At 41.6% G+C, this 18313-nt stretch overlaps 2 protein-coding genes across 7 annotated transcripts in view; both read right to left on the bottom strand.

Moving 5' to 3' along the window:
* The window catches only part of LOC107387199 (smoothelin-like protein 2), a 103414-nt gene that overhangs the window by 68741 nt on the left and 16360 nt on the right, over positions 1-18313 (bottom strand). For 4 of the 6 annotated variants that reach the window (XM_070555479.1, XM_070555475.1, XM_070555476.1 and 1 more), the window contains exon 1: positions 8448-8798. The exons of the other annotated variants lie outside the window; for them this stretch is intronic. In XM_070555479.1, coding sequence (XP_070411580.1) covers positions 8448-8569 — 122 coding nt within the window. In that variant the 5' untranslated portion in view covers positions 8570-8798. Of the gene's footprint in view, positions 1-8447; positions 8799-18313 lie in introns of those variants that run through there. 6 annotated transcript variants of the gene reach the window in all.
* LOC139072171 (uncharacterized) lies at positions 12064-13340 on the bottom strand. The gene is made up of 2 exons (XM_070555480.1): positions 13226-13340; positions 12064-13040 (listed from the first exon to the last, which is right to left on the bottom strand). The coding sequence occupies exon 2, from the start codon at positions 13009-13011 to the stop codon at positions 12184-12186; it is 828 nt and encodes a 275-aa protein (XP_070411581.1). The 5' UTR covers positions 13012-13040; positions 13226-13340; the 3' UTR covers positions 12064-12183.

An 18313-nucleotide genomic window follows, 5' to 3' on the forward strand; every position in this document is an offset into this window, starting at 1 on the left:
TTTGGACAAGTCCAACTTACATTAGAGAACTAGAGTTATCAAAATTGGGTTACTTTCCCACTGCAGGTAAAAGTGTATCAAAACAAACTTTTTTAAGCGTACGCAACAATCTGAACAGCACAAATCCATTTTTGTTTTAATGACCTAGGACACTTTTATATCCAGTACTAAATCTGATTCTGATGGTTTGAAATAGATGCCCGTCTGAATAATCATGTTGCAATAAATCCATCTCGTCTTCACGAATGAGGGCACAGACAAACATGGATACAGAGTCAGGGAAAAGTGTAGATCCGCACAGCCAAATTTAAAGAAGCTCTAATTAATCTGCCAAACTGTTGTCAGATCCAGCTATGCAAGGACTTCCAAACTGCCGACAATCACCAAGATCTGTTGCCACCTTGTTAACTTCAGCAAACAGAGCACGTTGTGTGTGATGTCTTTCCTTCTGCATGTACAGGCCGCTTTAGGACCATGCACCACTCATAATGGAGCTTGTTTGTGTTCACATATCTCAGTTTTATACCAACAATGCTAGAAAATCTTTTTTATTAGAAAATCTGAATTAGCCATTACGACCAGCAGTGTGACTGTAGCCTAGCTTAATTTATGTTTTTCTGTCTGTGTTGGTATGGAGACGCGCAACGCCATTACCCGTGGTTGCGAGGGCTCTCCAACGGGAACGCGAGGACGGACGGAGTCAAGCCCACTTTTCTAAATATACGCCAAACAAACGTCAACTACTAACATCTGTTATTGCTAGCCTGATATAGTAATTGTAAGTCTGCCGACTGGAGAAAATGCCAGCCAACTGCTGAAACGCCTACCATGCTGATCACTGGCAGCTTCCTTTAACCGGCAGATATTCTGATGCATTTCTAGAAAATGTACAACTCTGAATAAGGTAGTGTTGCATTTTTTTATAAATATACCATGTGATGTAGGCCAAACATGATGAACCTCTTGATTAGGGATGTAAGAAAATATTGACATGGAAATATTTTGTGATATTTTTTCCAGCAATATATCAATATTCAAAATATTGAAAATATTGATATCACAATATATCGTGGTATTTTTCCTGCAATATTATATCAATATTCAAAAGCAGTGTACCGGTATCTAATTTTTGGAAGAATTTACATGTAAACATTTGTGTATTTTCTTTTCTTTTGGTGCAATTCAACAGCAACCGCTAGTTGGTAGCAGTGTGCAACCAGTTTTGTTTCCACCATTAAAATGTAAATCCCTCTATGATGGTTCAGATACCTCATGTTAAACATGTTAAGTATTAGTTTGGACTGTTTATTGCACTTTCCTAATACAAATTGTCTAAAAAATTGCTAATATCGCCTGACTGGATGTATCGTGATATATCGTATCGTCTCCTCTGTAATGTGATATGTACTGTATCACCAAAATTTCACCAATACACATCTCTACTTTTGATGTAAATTGTGTGGAAAGCTAATAAGAGACTGGATGAGCATACATGAGGTCTATTTTAAAGGAACAATATTATTATGGTTAATTTAACACAGTTTTAGGAACCAGCCCTGAATAAATAAGCTAAATACGACTACTCATGGGGACGTGGTGATTCAAATCATTTTTAAGATAATGTACTTCATGAACAGCTATGTAAATCCTGTTAACTTTGCTTTGCATCTAGAAATAGCAAACTCACTGAAATAAAAAGTTACAAAGAAATCTGAGGAGCATTTTTCTAAAACGCCAGGAAAGCTTAGCCTTCAAAAGAGGGCACCGTGCTGATCCAGTATTTCCCTTACATAGGCGTAGCCGTGGCGGCCCGCCACAGCTGAAATCCCAGCGCCACGCCTACAAGATCCCAAGTTTGATTGATTTTTTTTTTGGCACCGTTTCCCAAAGAAGGAGCGGGAACTACTCTGTTGTTGCTTGTGATCACAGCCGGCAGTCAGCAAGGAGGAGGAGGCAGGGCAGGGTGGTTACAGCTAGGAATGAGCGGATAAAGCATTTCTGACGAATACGAGCATGATACACGTAAACCTCGTAAATATCTGTAATCGTGCTGAAGGAAAATCCTCATTGGGTAACTGACTGTCTTCATGCTCTGTTATTGGCCAGTCACATAGAGCGCCCGCCCCTCCCTACACACAAAACTCTGCAGCCGGGAGTTCAGTCCGTCCAGCCCATGCCTGCACACACACACGCACGCACACACACACACACACAGTAACGGATCTCTCTGTGCTTGCTTCACTGTTGCTCACGTTTCTTCAGCTCGCCTCTTTTTCAGTTGAATATTTAAAGTAACTTTTGTCGTAACGTACGTGGTGCATTTGACAAGACAGAGCTGAAAACGGCTCGTGCATGCGTCGGTCACTGCCTCCGCTCCGGTCGTTTTTTTTTTATTATTATTTTAACTCTCTCTCTCTCTCTCTCTCTCACACACACACACACACACACACACACCTCAATCAACATTGTTTTGTTTAACTGTGTGTGGGGAAAATGCCAACAACGTTAGAAAAAATCTGTTTAATCAAATTAAAATCAAATGGTTCTAGTATTTCATATTTCCTAGTTCCTACTGCATGAGTTTAATGTTCTGATTTTATTGAAACACTTGTTCTGTGATAGTTCCTTTACTATTGTCATCAAACATATTTAATCTCAATTCTGAGGCTGCTCTGTAAATAGTTTTCAAATAAACAATACACATAGCAACTTCTGATCAATCCATATCAATTTCAGATTTAAAATAATGTACTGATGTAAACCACACCCACTCATTTCCAAATAATAAGGTGCACTCATCTGTGTGTCTCCTTTGACCCGCATTAGTGATATTTTCAGCACCAGAACAATTAAGCAAAGAAACATTCCTGAGTTTGTTAGTAATTTTATTTATTAGGTGCATCTGATCTGTTCTATTTTTCTCTGAAATGAGATCAAATCAGTGCTTCTATGGGTTGTCTCCTCTCTGCACTAGGGTTGTCATGGTAACCGGTGTCGCGGTAAACCCCGGTAAAAAAGTTGACAATAATAATAACCGTCTTGTTTAAAAAAAAAACTATTATCTCGGTGGATTACCGTTCACTGAAATGCATCTTGATGTTCTTAACAAATAAATGAAATCAAAGATATTGGTCAATAATGCCAAATATGTAAATTTGTGTTTCAGTCAATTTTTATACTGGCTTAAATACTTCATTAAGTCTACTAAGCAGGGGTGTAGAAGGTGTTTAACAGGGCCAGCCCAGTAATGACCAAAATAAAGGGGGGCAAAAGGAGATGTTTTTCCAGACGCCAAGAAATATTAAATGCCCCCCCCCGCAAAGTGTGTCACTGAGACTTTAAAACAAAAATTATTCTTGTGCAAATATTGGTGTATTCACCTTTAATACTAGTTTTTAAAATGCAGCAGTTGTTGGATTGGTGCAGTTCGAAGTGGAGTGCATCAAATAAAACAATGTTAACATAAAGGTGAGACGTGTCATAATCTCCCCCCCTCCCCCTGCTGGAAAAATTCCTAGGGGAAACACTGTGATCGTTTAATCTGTTTGTGTGAATCTTAAGTGGGTTAACACAACGATCAAGTTTAATAATAGTGATGAAGCAATAAAAGACAAAAGTGTGGGTTGAAACACAAACACCTGCACTTCAGTAACTTTCACCTAAAACAGAAAGAAGCTAAGAACCACAACCAACCCTGGGTTGGTGCCCATATCCCTGAGACTGTTTACACGGCACCAGCTCAGAGCCAAAACAAAACCTTGTTCAGGCCTTCACAGAAATAAAAGCAGCAAGCGAATCCTCACATAACTGGTCAATAACCACAACTTCTCTATTATGCAACACTTTCCAAACATATGCTGACGGTAAAGCAAGAAATGAGTAACTTTCTAAAATTTGCTTTGTAGATACAACGATGCTTACTGTTACGCTCCAGGCTGTCTAGGGCGCCTGGGGTAACAACTGAGGTCGCAAGTTCTCGTGTTAAAAGTAAACAACATTTATTTACATAAATATAAACACAAAACACAGATGATCAAAACACACACACTGCAGCAACTCAAAACTATTAACAACTAAACTCTCATTAACCCAATTAATACTAAAACTTGGAAAGACCATCACATAATCTCCTTAACTGAGTGATGTCTTATTTAAAGCAAAGCAGAGGGTAAAGTTTCCTTTACACCTAAAAAGGTTCAACACAGAGAGTTCTCCTAAGCACCCACCAAAGTTATTACACAAAACTTAACCGAGGAGACAACAGCCCAGACGGTATTAAGAGCAGCGTGTTCCTGCGGTGTCCGTGACGGCGCACGGGGTTGGTTAGGGTTCCTCCTACGTCCATCACAGCTGTGGGTGGGGTTTGAGCGGGTGCAACTTCCGGGGAGATTTGTTACCGGAAGACAAGATGAACAGCTCTCTACAGGGACTCGGCTCTCATCATTCACTTTGAAAACCCGTTGAAAAGATTTGATTCGTTCGTGAACGTCACATCACTAGTAGAAGATAACCAATAGCATCAGCAACTCCACAACAAGTTGGAACATGTTCAGGTTCGTGTTATTTGTAGAGATAAAACATCAACGTTGCACTTACCATAGAAAATATGTGTTAACAATATTCTGAGTCCTATTAAAGCTACAATGGCAATTTTGGAAAACAAGCTAGCTTAAAAAAAAGTTTCATGTCTCCTAAGAACATTCTAATGTAGTAAATCTATAAAAATTTTGTGGAGCTTAAAAAATGAAAAAATAAATGAAGTGGTTCTAAAAACCTCCAATAAGAAAACTTTGTACAAAGCTATTGGACCATCTGCACTTCCACATTTACCTCCACTCATTAGCCGCTGGAGCTTTTTGAAGCAGAACACCACTAGTGTGAGAGGTTTTCTGCTGGATAATATCAGAGAAGGAGAAACAGCCAGCTGCTACCACTTTAACTTTAGGATGAACTACCCGAGTCCCTAAAAGAAAATCAAGATTTGAAGTCATGGACAACAAAAGATGTTTGGACCGAAAAAAATTGTGACTGGTGTTTGGCGCTCTCTCGTGTCGTCTGGTAATGCAGGTTTCCAGTTTTGGCGGGCGCGGCCCAGGGATGATACCTGACTGAAGGGGTGAGTGTTCCGTGACCGTGTTTGCGTTTGAAATCTAGCTTGTTCTGTAAATTTGCTACAGTACCTTTAAAGGCAGCAGGAAAGTTGCATTACTGTTAGCCAACCAGGCTTCATAAGATATGCAATTCTCTCATTTTATGCCCCGCCGCTGACGACGACAAACCTCTACCCCTGAAAGAGCTTTGTTCCACAGAAAATGACTCAAGGCTTTTAGTGATACTAGAGCTAATTTGTTAAAAAATGAGCAAATGAAAGCTTTAATTGGAGACTAGGACATTTTGGCTTGCTTTTAGCACCCCCTAGTGTCCATTTGTAGAGCTGAAACTATCTTCTTACTGTGTGTTCGTCTTGGGATCTTACCGCCACGCCTACAAGATCCCAAATTTTATTTATTTATTTTTTATTATTATTTTTTGCGCTGTTTCCTGAAGAAGCAGCGGGAACTACTATGTTGTAGCTTGTGATCACAGCCGGCGGGCAGCCAGAAGAAAGGAGCAGGCAGGGCAAGGTGAAGTTACAGCATAAGTTACTGAGTTTAAAATTAGAAAGGTAGCAGTGGATATAATGCTTTTACGTTTACATGTTTCAGCAGCATTAAGATAAACGAGTGTTGACGATCTTGACAGGGTTTCCTCCAGTACTTCTTAGGCCAGGTTTTCCTCCCCCCGCCAGGCTAAGCATCACTTATTCATGTAAAATTTTTTTTTTTTCATGTCTGACTTTAACCGCATCTAATACTGTATTACGGCGTGAGCGCAACAGCGACAACTTAAGATCGATGTGTGAGCAGCCTGAGAGGTCGGGTGTTTTCATCTGAACCCTTAAAACCTCCAGCAGGCTACGCTGCACTATTGACGTGTTAGCACGCGGCGCTAACAACTTAGCGACGTGAGATGTCTCGGAGAAAGCGTAAAAACACGTTGGACGCTTCTTCTGAAGCGGGAAAATAACACTTCTTAAGCAGAGCACGACGTCGCCTCGGCTCGTTCACGGCCGAGCCGGACTGAGCTCGATAACTGACCCAGCACAGCCACTGGGTCGTTGGAGCTGCCCCGTGACTGCCTGATGGAAAACCAGCGGGTTTCATCAGACTCGTAAAGTTTCGTGTTTTTGCTGGGGACCCCCTGTATTTTACCGCTCCCTCCTGCAGTCTTCCCCTATTAACATTTAAAATGATTCTGTAAATTCGTGTATCAATAGAAACAATCTCTGCCTCTGCCAGCTGCAGTAAATGTAGTCTCCAAATAATAAATAAGAGGTGCACTCATCTGTGTGTCTCCTTTGATCCGCATTAGTGATGTTTTCAGCACCAGAACAGTGAAGCAAAGAAAGATTCCTGAGTTTGTTAGTAATTTTATTCATTAGGTGCATCTGACCTGTTCTATTTTTCTCTGAAATGAGATCAAATCAGTGCTTCTATGGGTTGTCTCCAATCTGCACTTGAAAATTGTACTTTTTTTTTAGAGACGTGTCATAATTTCCCCCCCCCCCCCCCCGGCCACAGCTGGAAAAATTCCTAGAGGAAACACTGGTCTAGTATCCCTTTGAGGATTTTGAATCTAAGTTCAAGGTTTAGTAATGCGACTATCTACTCACTTTACAAAAAAATAAAAGTGAAATGGAATAATTTCACTTTGTTTAAGGAATAATACTTCAAAACTTGAGCTAAACCCTTCAAGAAAAGGGAATGCCTAAAAGACACGTTATGTGGTGCCGCTTTAACAGAAATATTTTATTTCAGGTTGGTTCTGGTAGTATTCGTAGTAGCTAGAACTGAATCAGTACTGGGTTTTTTTTAAACATGAAGGCTCCTCAAGTCATAGCAGAAAGACCAGCATCAGAGCTTATGCTCACATGATCTAATATTATGATGGAAACTGGTTTTGGTACTGCATCAAATGGAAAGTTTTGTCCTGTATCAACAACATAATGTCAACGCTTCGTGTTTACACACCAAACAAAGAGAACTACAGCTTGACTAAACAGTTTTACTGAAAACGCATTCCACCATTATCATGAACTTATGTGTCAAAAACCTCAAAAATGTCAAGCTGCCGGCCACACATGCCCACTTTATTTACTTTCCCCTTATTTAATCAGTGCTTGAGCCCGATAGAAAAATAATTCTCCTGCAACAATGTGTTGGCCAAGGACGGAAGCAGTTCATGCAGAGTAACAAATATGGTTATGTATTACATCTGGCTTTTGCATGTTGTGCTTATGAGATCATTTAAATACCATGATTGCCCCACAGGCTAAAGCTTAAATGGATAAAGGCACAAAGACTTCACTTAAAAGCAAAGATAAATGAAATTTTAACGCTTTATTCAATCAAATGCTGCATTTGTTTTAACTTATAATAAAATATCACCAAGAAAAGTAAAAAAAAAGTATGTTAGGTATTCGACAAATCTTCCTAACCATCTTAAAACATCTAACTGAACTAGACCATTACAGTCATCTATTTGATGAAGACAGCTTCAGTAAATACTTGAAAACTTTAAAAAGACCCAATTATTTTTGTAAAAATGCTCAAATCGTGCCACTAAATCCAAGGATTATCCTGGCAGATATGGAACAATTATTGCATCCTACCCCTTAGGCAAGGGTGCATGTATGAGTAACATTTTCAGTTAGCTGAGCATTAGTAAACTAGTTGTTCAGAAGCAGGAGTGTATTAAAACTGCACAGCTAGCTCAGCAGAAGGCTCTGTGTGGAGCTCAGGGAGGGATTAGCCAGATGACAGTGTACTAATGTGGAGTGTGTACATATGAAAACCCTTCACCCACCATCCAACATTTAAAAAATGACTTTTTACATCTCATGGACTCAAAAAAGCTACACAAGAGCTAATGCAGTAAATGATTTTGCTTATTCACACACTAAAGCTTTAGCTGAGGGTTGTACAGTCCTAGCAGGAAATGTCCTCCCTGAGTCCTAGCTTACTTACTGGGTCTGAGAATGCATCTCAGCACTTCTCATGAGTGCTGTAGACTTTAAAGACAAATCCTCATGCATGAACACATAAAATGCACTTCTAACGTCCAGTTTCATAGAAGTCAAAGAGCTGCTGATGTGTACTTTGTGTTTCCTCTGCAAATACAGTAGCATTGTACCAAAACAATAAAAACAACTGAAATTACGATTTATAAAAAATAAACAGACTCAAATCCGATTCTAAAATGGCATTTGAAGCCCATGGGAGCACAAACATCAAGCTAACTAAGCATAACGGTACTAGCTATAAAGCACCGTCGACTCAACGTTTGCTAGCAGTTTAGCCGGTGTGTGGTAAATTAACTATATTTTATTAATAACTTAACCAGTTTACCTCTCACTGACCAGCACCACATCGGCATCATTCCAGTGTTTGAACACACTCGGCAGAATTCTCCTGAAAGCGAGGAAAAGACCGGGGAAAACTACAACGCCACAAGCTAAAACTTGCAACATCCTGCTGGTATTTTCCTCGAAACCCGTCCGGAGACCTGGCTTTCTCCCCTTCGCCGAATTTCGGTCAGCTTACGCGCAGCTGAGAGGCATTTTAACGGAGCAGATCTACGGTGTTTATGACCGTGAACGGTCCACCATCAGCGCATACACACTCTGCTGCTGAAGCCAACAGCATCACAGGCGTGGTCAAAGGCCGGCTCGTGACTAGCAGGCGCTGTACTTCCGGTGCTCGCTCTCAGTATAAAAACCTTGACAGGAAGTTATTTTATTTTGAAAGATACAATATTTTACATGTAAATGAATAGAAAACTTGACATTTAATTAATTTAAGATTTTTAGGTTTGGGAATTGAAATATAATGCAATACATTCAACTTGGAGTGTGTTAAATATATATAAATATATGTATATGATTTATACAACAATATTTAAACAAATTCAGAATGTTTACTTTGATTTACTCCGTTTATAAACGTTTTCTTGTGCAATTTTCCACTTTAACTGAAGTTAACTTCACTTTGAATGTCAGGCAATTTTTAGCTAAATCTGTATTGTGCCTGATCAGCGTTTTAAACATTAAACAATAATTAATCCCATGTGTAAGCTTAGACGTCCCACACTGCAGTTAAATTGAAATACATTTAAAATATTTAATTTTAAAAAGTACAATAAAGACAAAATATTCTGCATTTTTCCTGGAAAAGCAGACCAACTTTTAAAGATTTTTCACAAAAGCCATAAATTGGTTGCAAAAAATCTAACCATTTATTTTTTTTAAAAAGACTTTCACAAACCATGAATTTGAAGTTTTACTCCTTTTTAAAAAGATGAAATATTTTCAGTGTGTACGTTTTTCTTTGTCAGAATACCAGTTTTCAATATCATTTTGTCACATAATGCGTTTGTTATTTTTTCTATATTGTGTGCATGATGATAACAAATTAGTAAACCTAGATGTTTTAGCATTTATTGTTATTAAAATTATTTTATTATCATTGCTTAAAAACAATAACAGGGAATAAATCAGTAACAGCTAAAGTTCTTTTAGACCTGTAGTAATTTTCTTTTGAACCACTTGGGGGCAGTGTAAGCGTTATGCAATCACAAAACTGCTGTTCTTGTGTTACTGATGAGGGGGAAAGACAAGGACGCTGCAAAAAGGATGTGAATAACACAATGAACAAATAAATGCACAAAATAAAAGATTTTTGTTAGCATCTTCTTACAGAAAGATGTGAGACCAAAAGAATAATAAATAAGTAAAAAGAGCTAAACCGTCACAGCTGAGATGACACCGTCTGAATCTGGAAACCAGGCATTACAAACTGAGACGATCGGTCTCAGGTGCAGCTATCAGCTGTCATGTGAGACTCTTTAAAGTCAGTTCTTGACCTGACTTTAATGACATTGTCGTGTAGAAGGAAAGCTGAGAGCTGCATGTTTGGATCGGCTTTTAGTTTACTTTACTTCAAAATGAGGATCTGTTTGGGTGTTATGTCTATTATTAGCTTAAAACATGCTTTTTAAAAGCATCCCAACTCATTTAGGCTAACGTTTAAGTGAATCAATTACACATTTGTTGATTTATTGGGTGTAAAAATCAAAAATTAAAAGATGAAAGATGTTTTTCAAGATTATAAAAATATGTCACACCAAGAAGAGTTAAATTTATTTAAGTCACTCCATTTTTTTCTATAATATGTATTTCTTTTATATTAATGCTGACATTAATAAACCCAAAGATTTCTTCATTTAGCAAAATTATTAAATGGTAAATGGCCTGTATTTGATATAACGCCTTCTAGAGTCCTGGAACCCCCCAAGGCGCTTTACAACACAATCAGTCATTCACCCATTGGTGGGGATGAACTACAATATAGCCACAGCTGCCCTGTGGCGCACTGACAGAGGCGAGGCTGCCGAGCACTGGCGCCACCGGTCCCTCCGACCACCACCAGCAGGCAAAGTGGGTTAAGTGTCTTGCCCAAGGACACAACGACAGCGACAGACTGAGCGGGGCTCGAACCTGCAACCTTCCGATTACGGGGGCGAACACTTAACTCCTGTGCCACCCTCGCCCCAAATACAGGCCATTTTACCATTAAGTAGATTTTTATTTTCTCTTTAATCATCACTCAAAGCTCCTGAATGTTTATTATTACAACCAGATGAAATAAACCTAAAGGAAGCGAGTATCTATTGCTGCAGGTAAGCTGCAATTAATATGACACCATATCTGCTGGACTAACATTTGCTACCTAATAGCTCCTTGAGTTTCGAAACAGCTTTTTTTCTTTTTTTTCCCTTTGTGATGGAACAAGTTTAGATTTTGTGGAAAATTTGCAGCTTCAGTTTAAGACATCAGAGCTCTGTGGCTGTTAGTGTGCAAGACGTCACATCAGACTCAAAGTTTAAGATCATCAACAATTTCCAGTACATTCTAATACATAACAGTAAACATGTGAGTGGAAATTAAACTTATTAACATGGAGTCCCTCAGGGCTATGTCTTCGTTTTCAGTTTAATGTGAACCAGTTATTTACTGCTTCAGCCCATGATCCATTTATCCTTCTAACACTTGACTGAACTGTACAGTGTAAGTTCATTGAGTGTATCTGAATGTCTTTATCTTATCTCACATTACAAGAATAATGAAATACTCTGAATCACAGGATGTATTCAAGTATCATAAAAAAACATGCGGATTGGGCAAGAGCTCCAATGGAGCTCTGAGTCTAGGCTCTGACCAACACAAGGGGTGCTAATTAAAGGACCTGCCATCATCCAAACATCATGATTTTGGAGTGATCAACCAACGGCATCCCAAGATTTAAAAAAAGCCTATCTCCAGCAGTCAACGGGCAAGTAGGCGGGGTACACCCTGGACAGAGAGCCAGACGGGAGAAATCACCTGCACTAATTAAAGGCTTTATATAAGAATGAAGGACAAAATTGGCTTGTAGACCTTTAAGAGAAATTAACTAAGTTAATCCCTAAAGTTCTCAAACTTAATTACACTAACAAAAGCACTATAAAAAGATAGATATGTAAGTGTCAACACTAAGAATGTAAATCAGTGGAGTTAGCAGGTCCTGAATGTGAGGGTTAGTACTCAAGATAACTGGCTGAAGGCAGTTATCCAATAATTAAACCTCAAAAGTGATGAATTAAAGAGTTGATTGAATTTGGATCGACATACCAGATAGTGGAGCCATCCACTTTTTACTGTTACGTTCTGAAATCACATGATTATTGAAACCACAGCAGACCACAGCCAAAAATTCACAAAGCCTGTACGATACGTTTAGACATGAAGTCATCCATGCACACACATACTCACAACAGGACTCACGTGATCCGAAATCAGAGAACCCAGCGAGAGCGGACGGAAGTTCACCCCCCTTTTGGCACGATTTGAGTTGGTGGTCAGCTTCATTGGTTGAAACAAAATCTAAATCAATTGGATTTTTGTGCGGTTTAAATTTGGTTTTGTGGACCCTTAGATAAATGGGAGCTTTGTTACCTTTGGAGATCTTAATGAGAAACACGACTGGAGAGAGTGGTTTAGGTGCCAGGTTTGGACCTGAACTTTTCTGCGAAAGGATATTGACCAGTTTACCAGAGGTGACTATTGCGTGACCAGGATGTGGACTGTAGGTCAGGATGAGAAGCCCTCAGATCATGAGGAGTCCTACTGCCCCCTGCTGGTATCTTACGACCTGTCTGTTGAGCAGGACAGAAAGAACACACAGGAATATTGATGAAGCTCTGGAGAGCCCGCTCACTAGTGAAAGTCACAGCGCCACCAGACTGAACTGGTTGGAACCACAAGTGATGGATGGACATCAAGATATCTGGGAGTCCCCTGGATGTGACACCCAGAGGGAACCCAGATCCACAGGGTCGAATTAGAGAGTGCTGCTGAGAAAACAGACAGAGACATGTGACTAGCACGAGCAACATCATCTGTCCTGAAGACTGAAACCAAGAATGTTTTAGACTATAGACAGGTGCAGGCTTACGAGGATCTGGAGCAGATGTGCTTCCGGGAAGGTCCCCGGTTGACACGCGGATGCGTTCTGAGAGATCAGGGTCCACCAGCAGATTTACAGGGCGACATCTGACCCTCCTTTTGGTAGGTGTTTCACCCACCTGAAGTTTAGAGGTCATCGTCGCCTGCTGTAGTGGAGTAAGGTCAGTGAGTGCGTCGGCCCCCTTCTCCGTAGGTGAAGACCCCACCTCGGAGTACTGGGCTTCAGCTGGAGTCTCTGTGCCACCCTCAACTCTCCCTGCGACAGGGTGTGGAGTCATCGGTGGAGCGTCCCCGCCAGCATCAGCTCCCCCTGGATCGGGAGGCTCTCCCGATCCCAGCAGGATCTCAGCTGTCGGGGCCACAGAGGCTCTGTGGACATCACTGATCCTAGAGATGCTGGTTTCTCCCATCAGTCCGAAGCACGAGCGGCCAACAACACCTGAAAGAGAAATGACACGAGCACAAGATAGAGCACGCAGCTCTGGAACAGAGTCAAAACCCTGTGAAAGATGTTGAAAAGCTTTTGGGTCAAAAGGGTTCAAGATCATCCCGCTGATAGCAGGATGCTGGAGCTGAAGACTGACAAGGTCATTTACAGAAAAGCCAAGTTGAACAGACACAAACCCTTCAGATGGTTTTAAGATGGAGTCATCAGGGAGTCACAAGGGCTTCAGGGCCCATGATGTGTCCACCTTCTCACCCCGAGAGGCAAGCTGGTCTGCACAAGCGTTGAAATACCGTTGAGGAAGTTCTCTGGCGGAAGTCGAGTGTCAAAGCTGAGATTTTGGCCATCCATGTTGCTGGTGAGGTGTTCACCTGTACACATGGTGGAAAGAGAAAGATTATTGCAATCAGGATAACTTAACACAAGCTGTTGTTTGTCTCGGTCGACTACTGAGGTAGGAGCTTCAGCTATGTTAGAGAAATCAACAGGTTGTAACTGTGATGGAAGCTGAATCTGTGGTGGCAAAAGTTCTGAACCAGGTGGCGAACATGGTGTTCCCACCTGCTCAGAGTTACCAACCGTGAGACAGTGGAGGTCCGGAGGCAGGGCCGCGGGCAAAGGCAGGTCAACCTCTGACCAGAGCTCTCCCTCCTCCTCATCAATGAAAGCACCAATGCGCCTCAGAAAGTCCATGCCAAGGGTGAAAGCCATCCTTGCATGGTCGGAGATGTAAACCGGGTGTGTCAGAGTCATGGGCCCGACGATATTTGGAGTTCGAACCTAGAAGACAAGATTAAGTTCTGGGGGCCTGGCCCCCCTTTCGCAGGAAATGCAGATGCGATCGAACATGGCTCGGGGTACCAGTGTAAAGTTTCAACTTGTGTCAAGAAGTGCGTCGCAGAGTAGATTCTGGGTCAGCTTGACCGACACCAGAGATTTACCAGTTTTCTCCTGGGGCGCTGGTGAGTGAACGCTGGCGCGTCTGGCTGCCGCTGCTCACCGGTTGTTAGTTGTTTTTACGTTACTTTTATACATTTTTATACATTTTTACGCTATTTTGTGCCATTTTGGATGCCTACCTGAACTGTTATTCTAACCTTTTCGAAAACCTTCCCATCTGACTGAACTAACTTCCTGTCTGAGGGGCTTAAACACGCTCGCTCAGCCTCAACAGACAAACAAAGATGTGGATCCACAGCTTATGGGTGTGGTCCGTGCTCACCTGGGTCGTCTTGTCCATCTTCCACTACCCAGTGACTGCTCTTCTTCAATATTCTGCTCACGAACTTTTATGGCTGCGCTTTTCTCTGCCGGTTCCTCCACCAGCGGCCCTGCATCTCCATCCAGACATCGCCTTCCAGCCACGCCGCAGATACATTCATCGAGGATCCCGACAAAGTTTCTGTGTCCAAGAGTCTGGCGCAGTCAGCTCCTTCTGGTCCAAACCCGCCGTCCTTCCCATACAAAGACCCAAGCTGCCAACCACCGCATGCTGGCCCACCTAGCCAGGCCGGCTGAGCATACGATCAAACACGGCAACTTCCATCCCTAGGGCCTAGGGCTTCAGAGCAGGGCTCTAATCACTGGTGACTTTAACATTCACATGGATGAAACTAATCTTCTTACCAGAGACTTTAATTCCTGTTTAGATAGTTTTGGACTCAAACAGCAGATCAACTTCCCCACTCACTCCAAAGGCCATATTCTGGATCTGGTCTCCTGTTCGGGTATTACCCCGACCCAATGCATAGCCAGTTCTTTTCCTCTTTCAGATCATAAGTTAATCACGTTTAATGTAACTATAAAGGCCTCTAAAACCCATGTCCCTCGCACTAGTGCTTTTAGAAAAATCAACAGTATAAATCTTGATGCATTCTCCTCTGAAATATCTGATCTACAGCCTGCTCACTTTACCTCATCACCCAAGGATCTTGTTTTTAACTATAATTTTAATCTAAATAACATTCTCAATACTTTTGCCCCAATTAAGCAAAGATCTGTCTCATTTAACCGCTCAGCACCTTGGTTTAACTATGACCTTCGCTGTCTTAAATCCGAAGGACGCAGATTGGAACGTTTGTCTAAGACAACCGGCCTCACTATCCATAAAGATCTATATAAGAATCACTTGTTGCATTATAAAGACTCCATTCACACAGCTAAATCGGTTTACTACTCTAATTTAATCAGCTCCAGTGAAGGTAACTCCAAGACCCTTTTTTCTCTGTTCTCCAAAATTACAAAGCCTCCTGAGTTACTGCTTAACAGTATGGTTTCCTCTGACTATTGCAACTCCCTCGTGTCCTTCTTCACATCCAAAATCTCAAATATTCACCAACAACTCCATGCTACTACAGATCCTGTTTCAGAAGTTGAACCCATCCATACAACTCCAAGTCATTTATTCTCAAGTTTCAGTCTCCCCTCTGCAACTGAGATATCAAATTTAATCAGGGAATCCAAATCATCCGCCTGTCTGCTTGACCCTCTCCCCACAGTGCTACTTAAAGCCTGTCTTCCATCATTGGTTCCTCTCATATCCACCATCATATACTCTTCCCTCAGTACCGGAGTTGTTCCTGCAGCATTGAAAACAGCCTGTATTACGCCGATTCTCAAAAAGCCCGGTGCGGATCCCACCAACTTTGATAATCTTCGTCCAATATCTAAATTACCATTTATTTCCAAAATCCTTGAAAAAGTTGTTGCTTTTCAGCTTCACTCATATCTCAATTCTCATAATCTATATGAACATTTCCAATCTGGTTTCAGACCACAACACAGCACGGAGACAGCACTAGTAAAAATCACAAATGATCTACTAATGGCAGCAGACTCAGGCCATCTCTCCATTCTGGTTTTACTAGATCTAAGTGCTGCATTTGACACCACTTCTCACAGCATACTTCTCAAAAGATTAGCATCTATCGGCATTAGTCACACATCCCTAGCCTGGTTCACCTCATACATATCGGATCGTACTCAGTTCATTCAACTTCAATCCCACTCTTCTAGTTCTTCCCCGGTTACTGCAGGAGTTCCCCAAGGCTCAGTTCTAGGCCCTCTTTTATTTATCATCTATTTGCTCCCCCTTGGTTACATTTTCCGCAAATACAACGTTGATTTTCACTGTTATGCTGATGACACCCAGCTGTACATTTCCTCCAATCCAAATGCATCCCTTCCACCAATTTCCCTCTCGAACTGTCTATCTGAAATTAGATCTTGGCTCTCTCAGAACCTACTTAAACTAAACAGCAATAAAACGGAACTCCTACTCATTGGCACGGCTTCTGTTTTAAAAAATTCTCCCAACTTCTCTATCAATATTGATGACTCCACAGTTCACCCATCCTTACAGGTAAAAAGTCTTGGTGTCATACTAGATGGTACACTTTCATTCCAATCTCACATTAACCATGTTACTCGAGTCGCATATTACCATCTTCGCAATATCAACAACATTCTGTTTCCTGATGGACAGACTCCTCTGTTTGCCAGATTGGGATTTCTGGAAGCAGACCAATATCAGAGAGCTTTACATCTGGTATAACATCACCGTGTTGTGAAATTATGTCAGACTTGTTAGTCAGAGATGAGAGTGTTTGCTTTAAGTCAGAGCCAAGTAAAACATCAGAATATTTCGATTGATTCGGTTGATGATTGGATTGACAATAGGTGCACACTCTGCCTGGAAGGAATGACTTTAACTATTGGATGGTTGTTGCTGAAGACAAGTCAAATTCCGCAGTGATCTCCCAGACTTTTTTGTGCTTTCTCGCCGCAGGCCGTGAAACCAAGGAGAATGGGTCCTGATGAAGGTGCTGATGCAAACAGATGGGGCAGCCAGAGGCCACTCCTCATCACTCCCGCTGCTGTGAAAATGCTGAGGGGCCACCTGGACTCAACCATCCCAGTGCAAGCTCACCAATGACAACAGATAAGTTAACGAACTGCTTTAAGCTTGCAGGATCCACCATACAGCTGCTGATGTTGGTGGTCACACTCATGGCTCTGCCCTGGAACCGCCCCTCAGCCCCTGACGGAACGATTGAAACAGCAGCAGTTGAGGGAGTAACTGAATCGACAGATGGTGATTGAGGCTCCTCCTGAGCCCATCCACACAACGCCGTGACCTGCCTCCACAGATCTCAAGTCCCAGTGCCCAAATCTCCCGACTGGTTTCATGGCCTTCCGACCAAAAGGACATGCTCTCACCATCCCAGCCACTTAGGGAAGTGCATCATCCCACACTGCTACCACTACAACAAAGTACGACCTTTATACCCCCCATGGAACACAAATGGATCTGGAAAATGTGAAGGCTCTCTCTACCTGAACCTGCCACACAACTGGTGTGGAATTTGCAGCCTGGCTCCCTGCACCCTGCCTCACATGAAACCACAGAGGACGGGCCATCCTTAGGAGAACATCAGAGCTGAAGTGTGAGAGTCTAGGTCTGTTAAAGCCTTCTGCCCCTTCTCCATTGACAAAAGCCAATCCCCCCACGACGACGACCCCAAAGGACTCCACAGGATTCATCTGCATCACCTTTCCCCACTTCAAAACCACAAAAATGCAACACCATCCTGAAGAGGACATTGTTTTGTCCAAACCACAGCTTCCAGTCCGCAGACAAGCCCTTTGACCTCAGCTCTGCCACAGTTAGAGCTGCGTATATTAGCTTAACCCCTATGGCAACTTCCTAAGCTTAATAGGTTGGCTGACAACTGGTAGTTGGTATCAGCTCTTGTGAAAATGTCTTGTACAAATTCTGTAACCGTTGTTGATTGATGTCTCAGTTGATGTTCTTGTCTTATCTTTTTACTTTATCAGTATAATCATTACTATAATCATTCATTTTATTACAGGTTGCCAACTATTGAAGCAGCTTTCTTTTGTTACAGGTTTTTACTTATTTTTACAGCCTTTTTGGAGGTCACTACTTATTTTGTGATCTTTTGTGTGTTAGAGGTTGATTTTTACAGCTACAAACTGATTTACCATAATCATAGTATTGTTGTTTTATTACTCTGCCAAGTATTTAGGATGAATCTCTGTTTAACAGGGAGGAATGATGGATAAAAACTGATATTAACTTTATTAATGTCACCTGAATTCTAAACGAAGCTTCATCCATTTACTCTGTGATAGAGAACAGGCCATTTCAGCTCTTACAGGGAGGTGGTTTTGGGAGGCTTGTCCTTGCCTTGGTACCAGGTCCTATTACCGGTCCCCTTATCAGTAAAACTCCCTTGAGAAAGTCC

The sequence above is a fragment of the Nothobranchius furzeri genome, chromosome 10, assembly GCF_043380555.1.
Source record: "Nothobranchius furzeri strain GRZ-AD chromosome 10, NfurGRZ-RIMD1, whole genome shotgun sequence".
Taxonomy (NCBI): domain Eukaryota; kingdom Metazoa; phylum Chordata; class Actinopteri; order Cyprinodontiformes; family Nothobranchiidae; genus Nothobranchius; species Nothobranchius furzeri.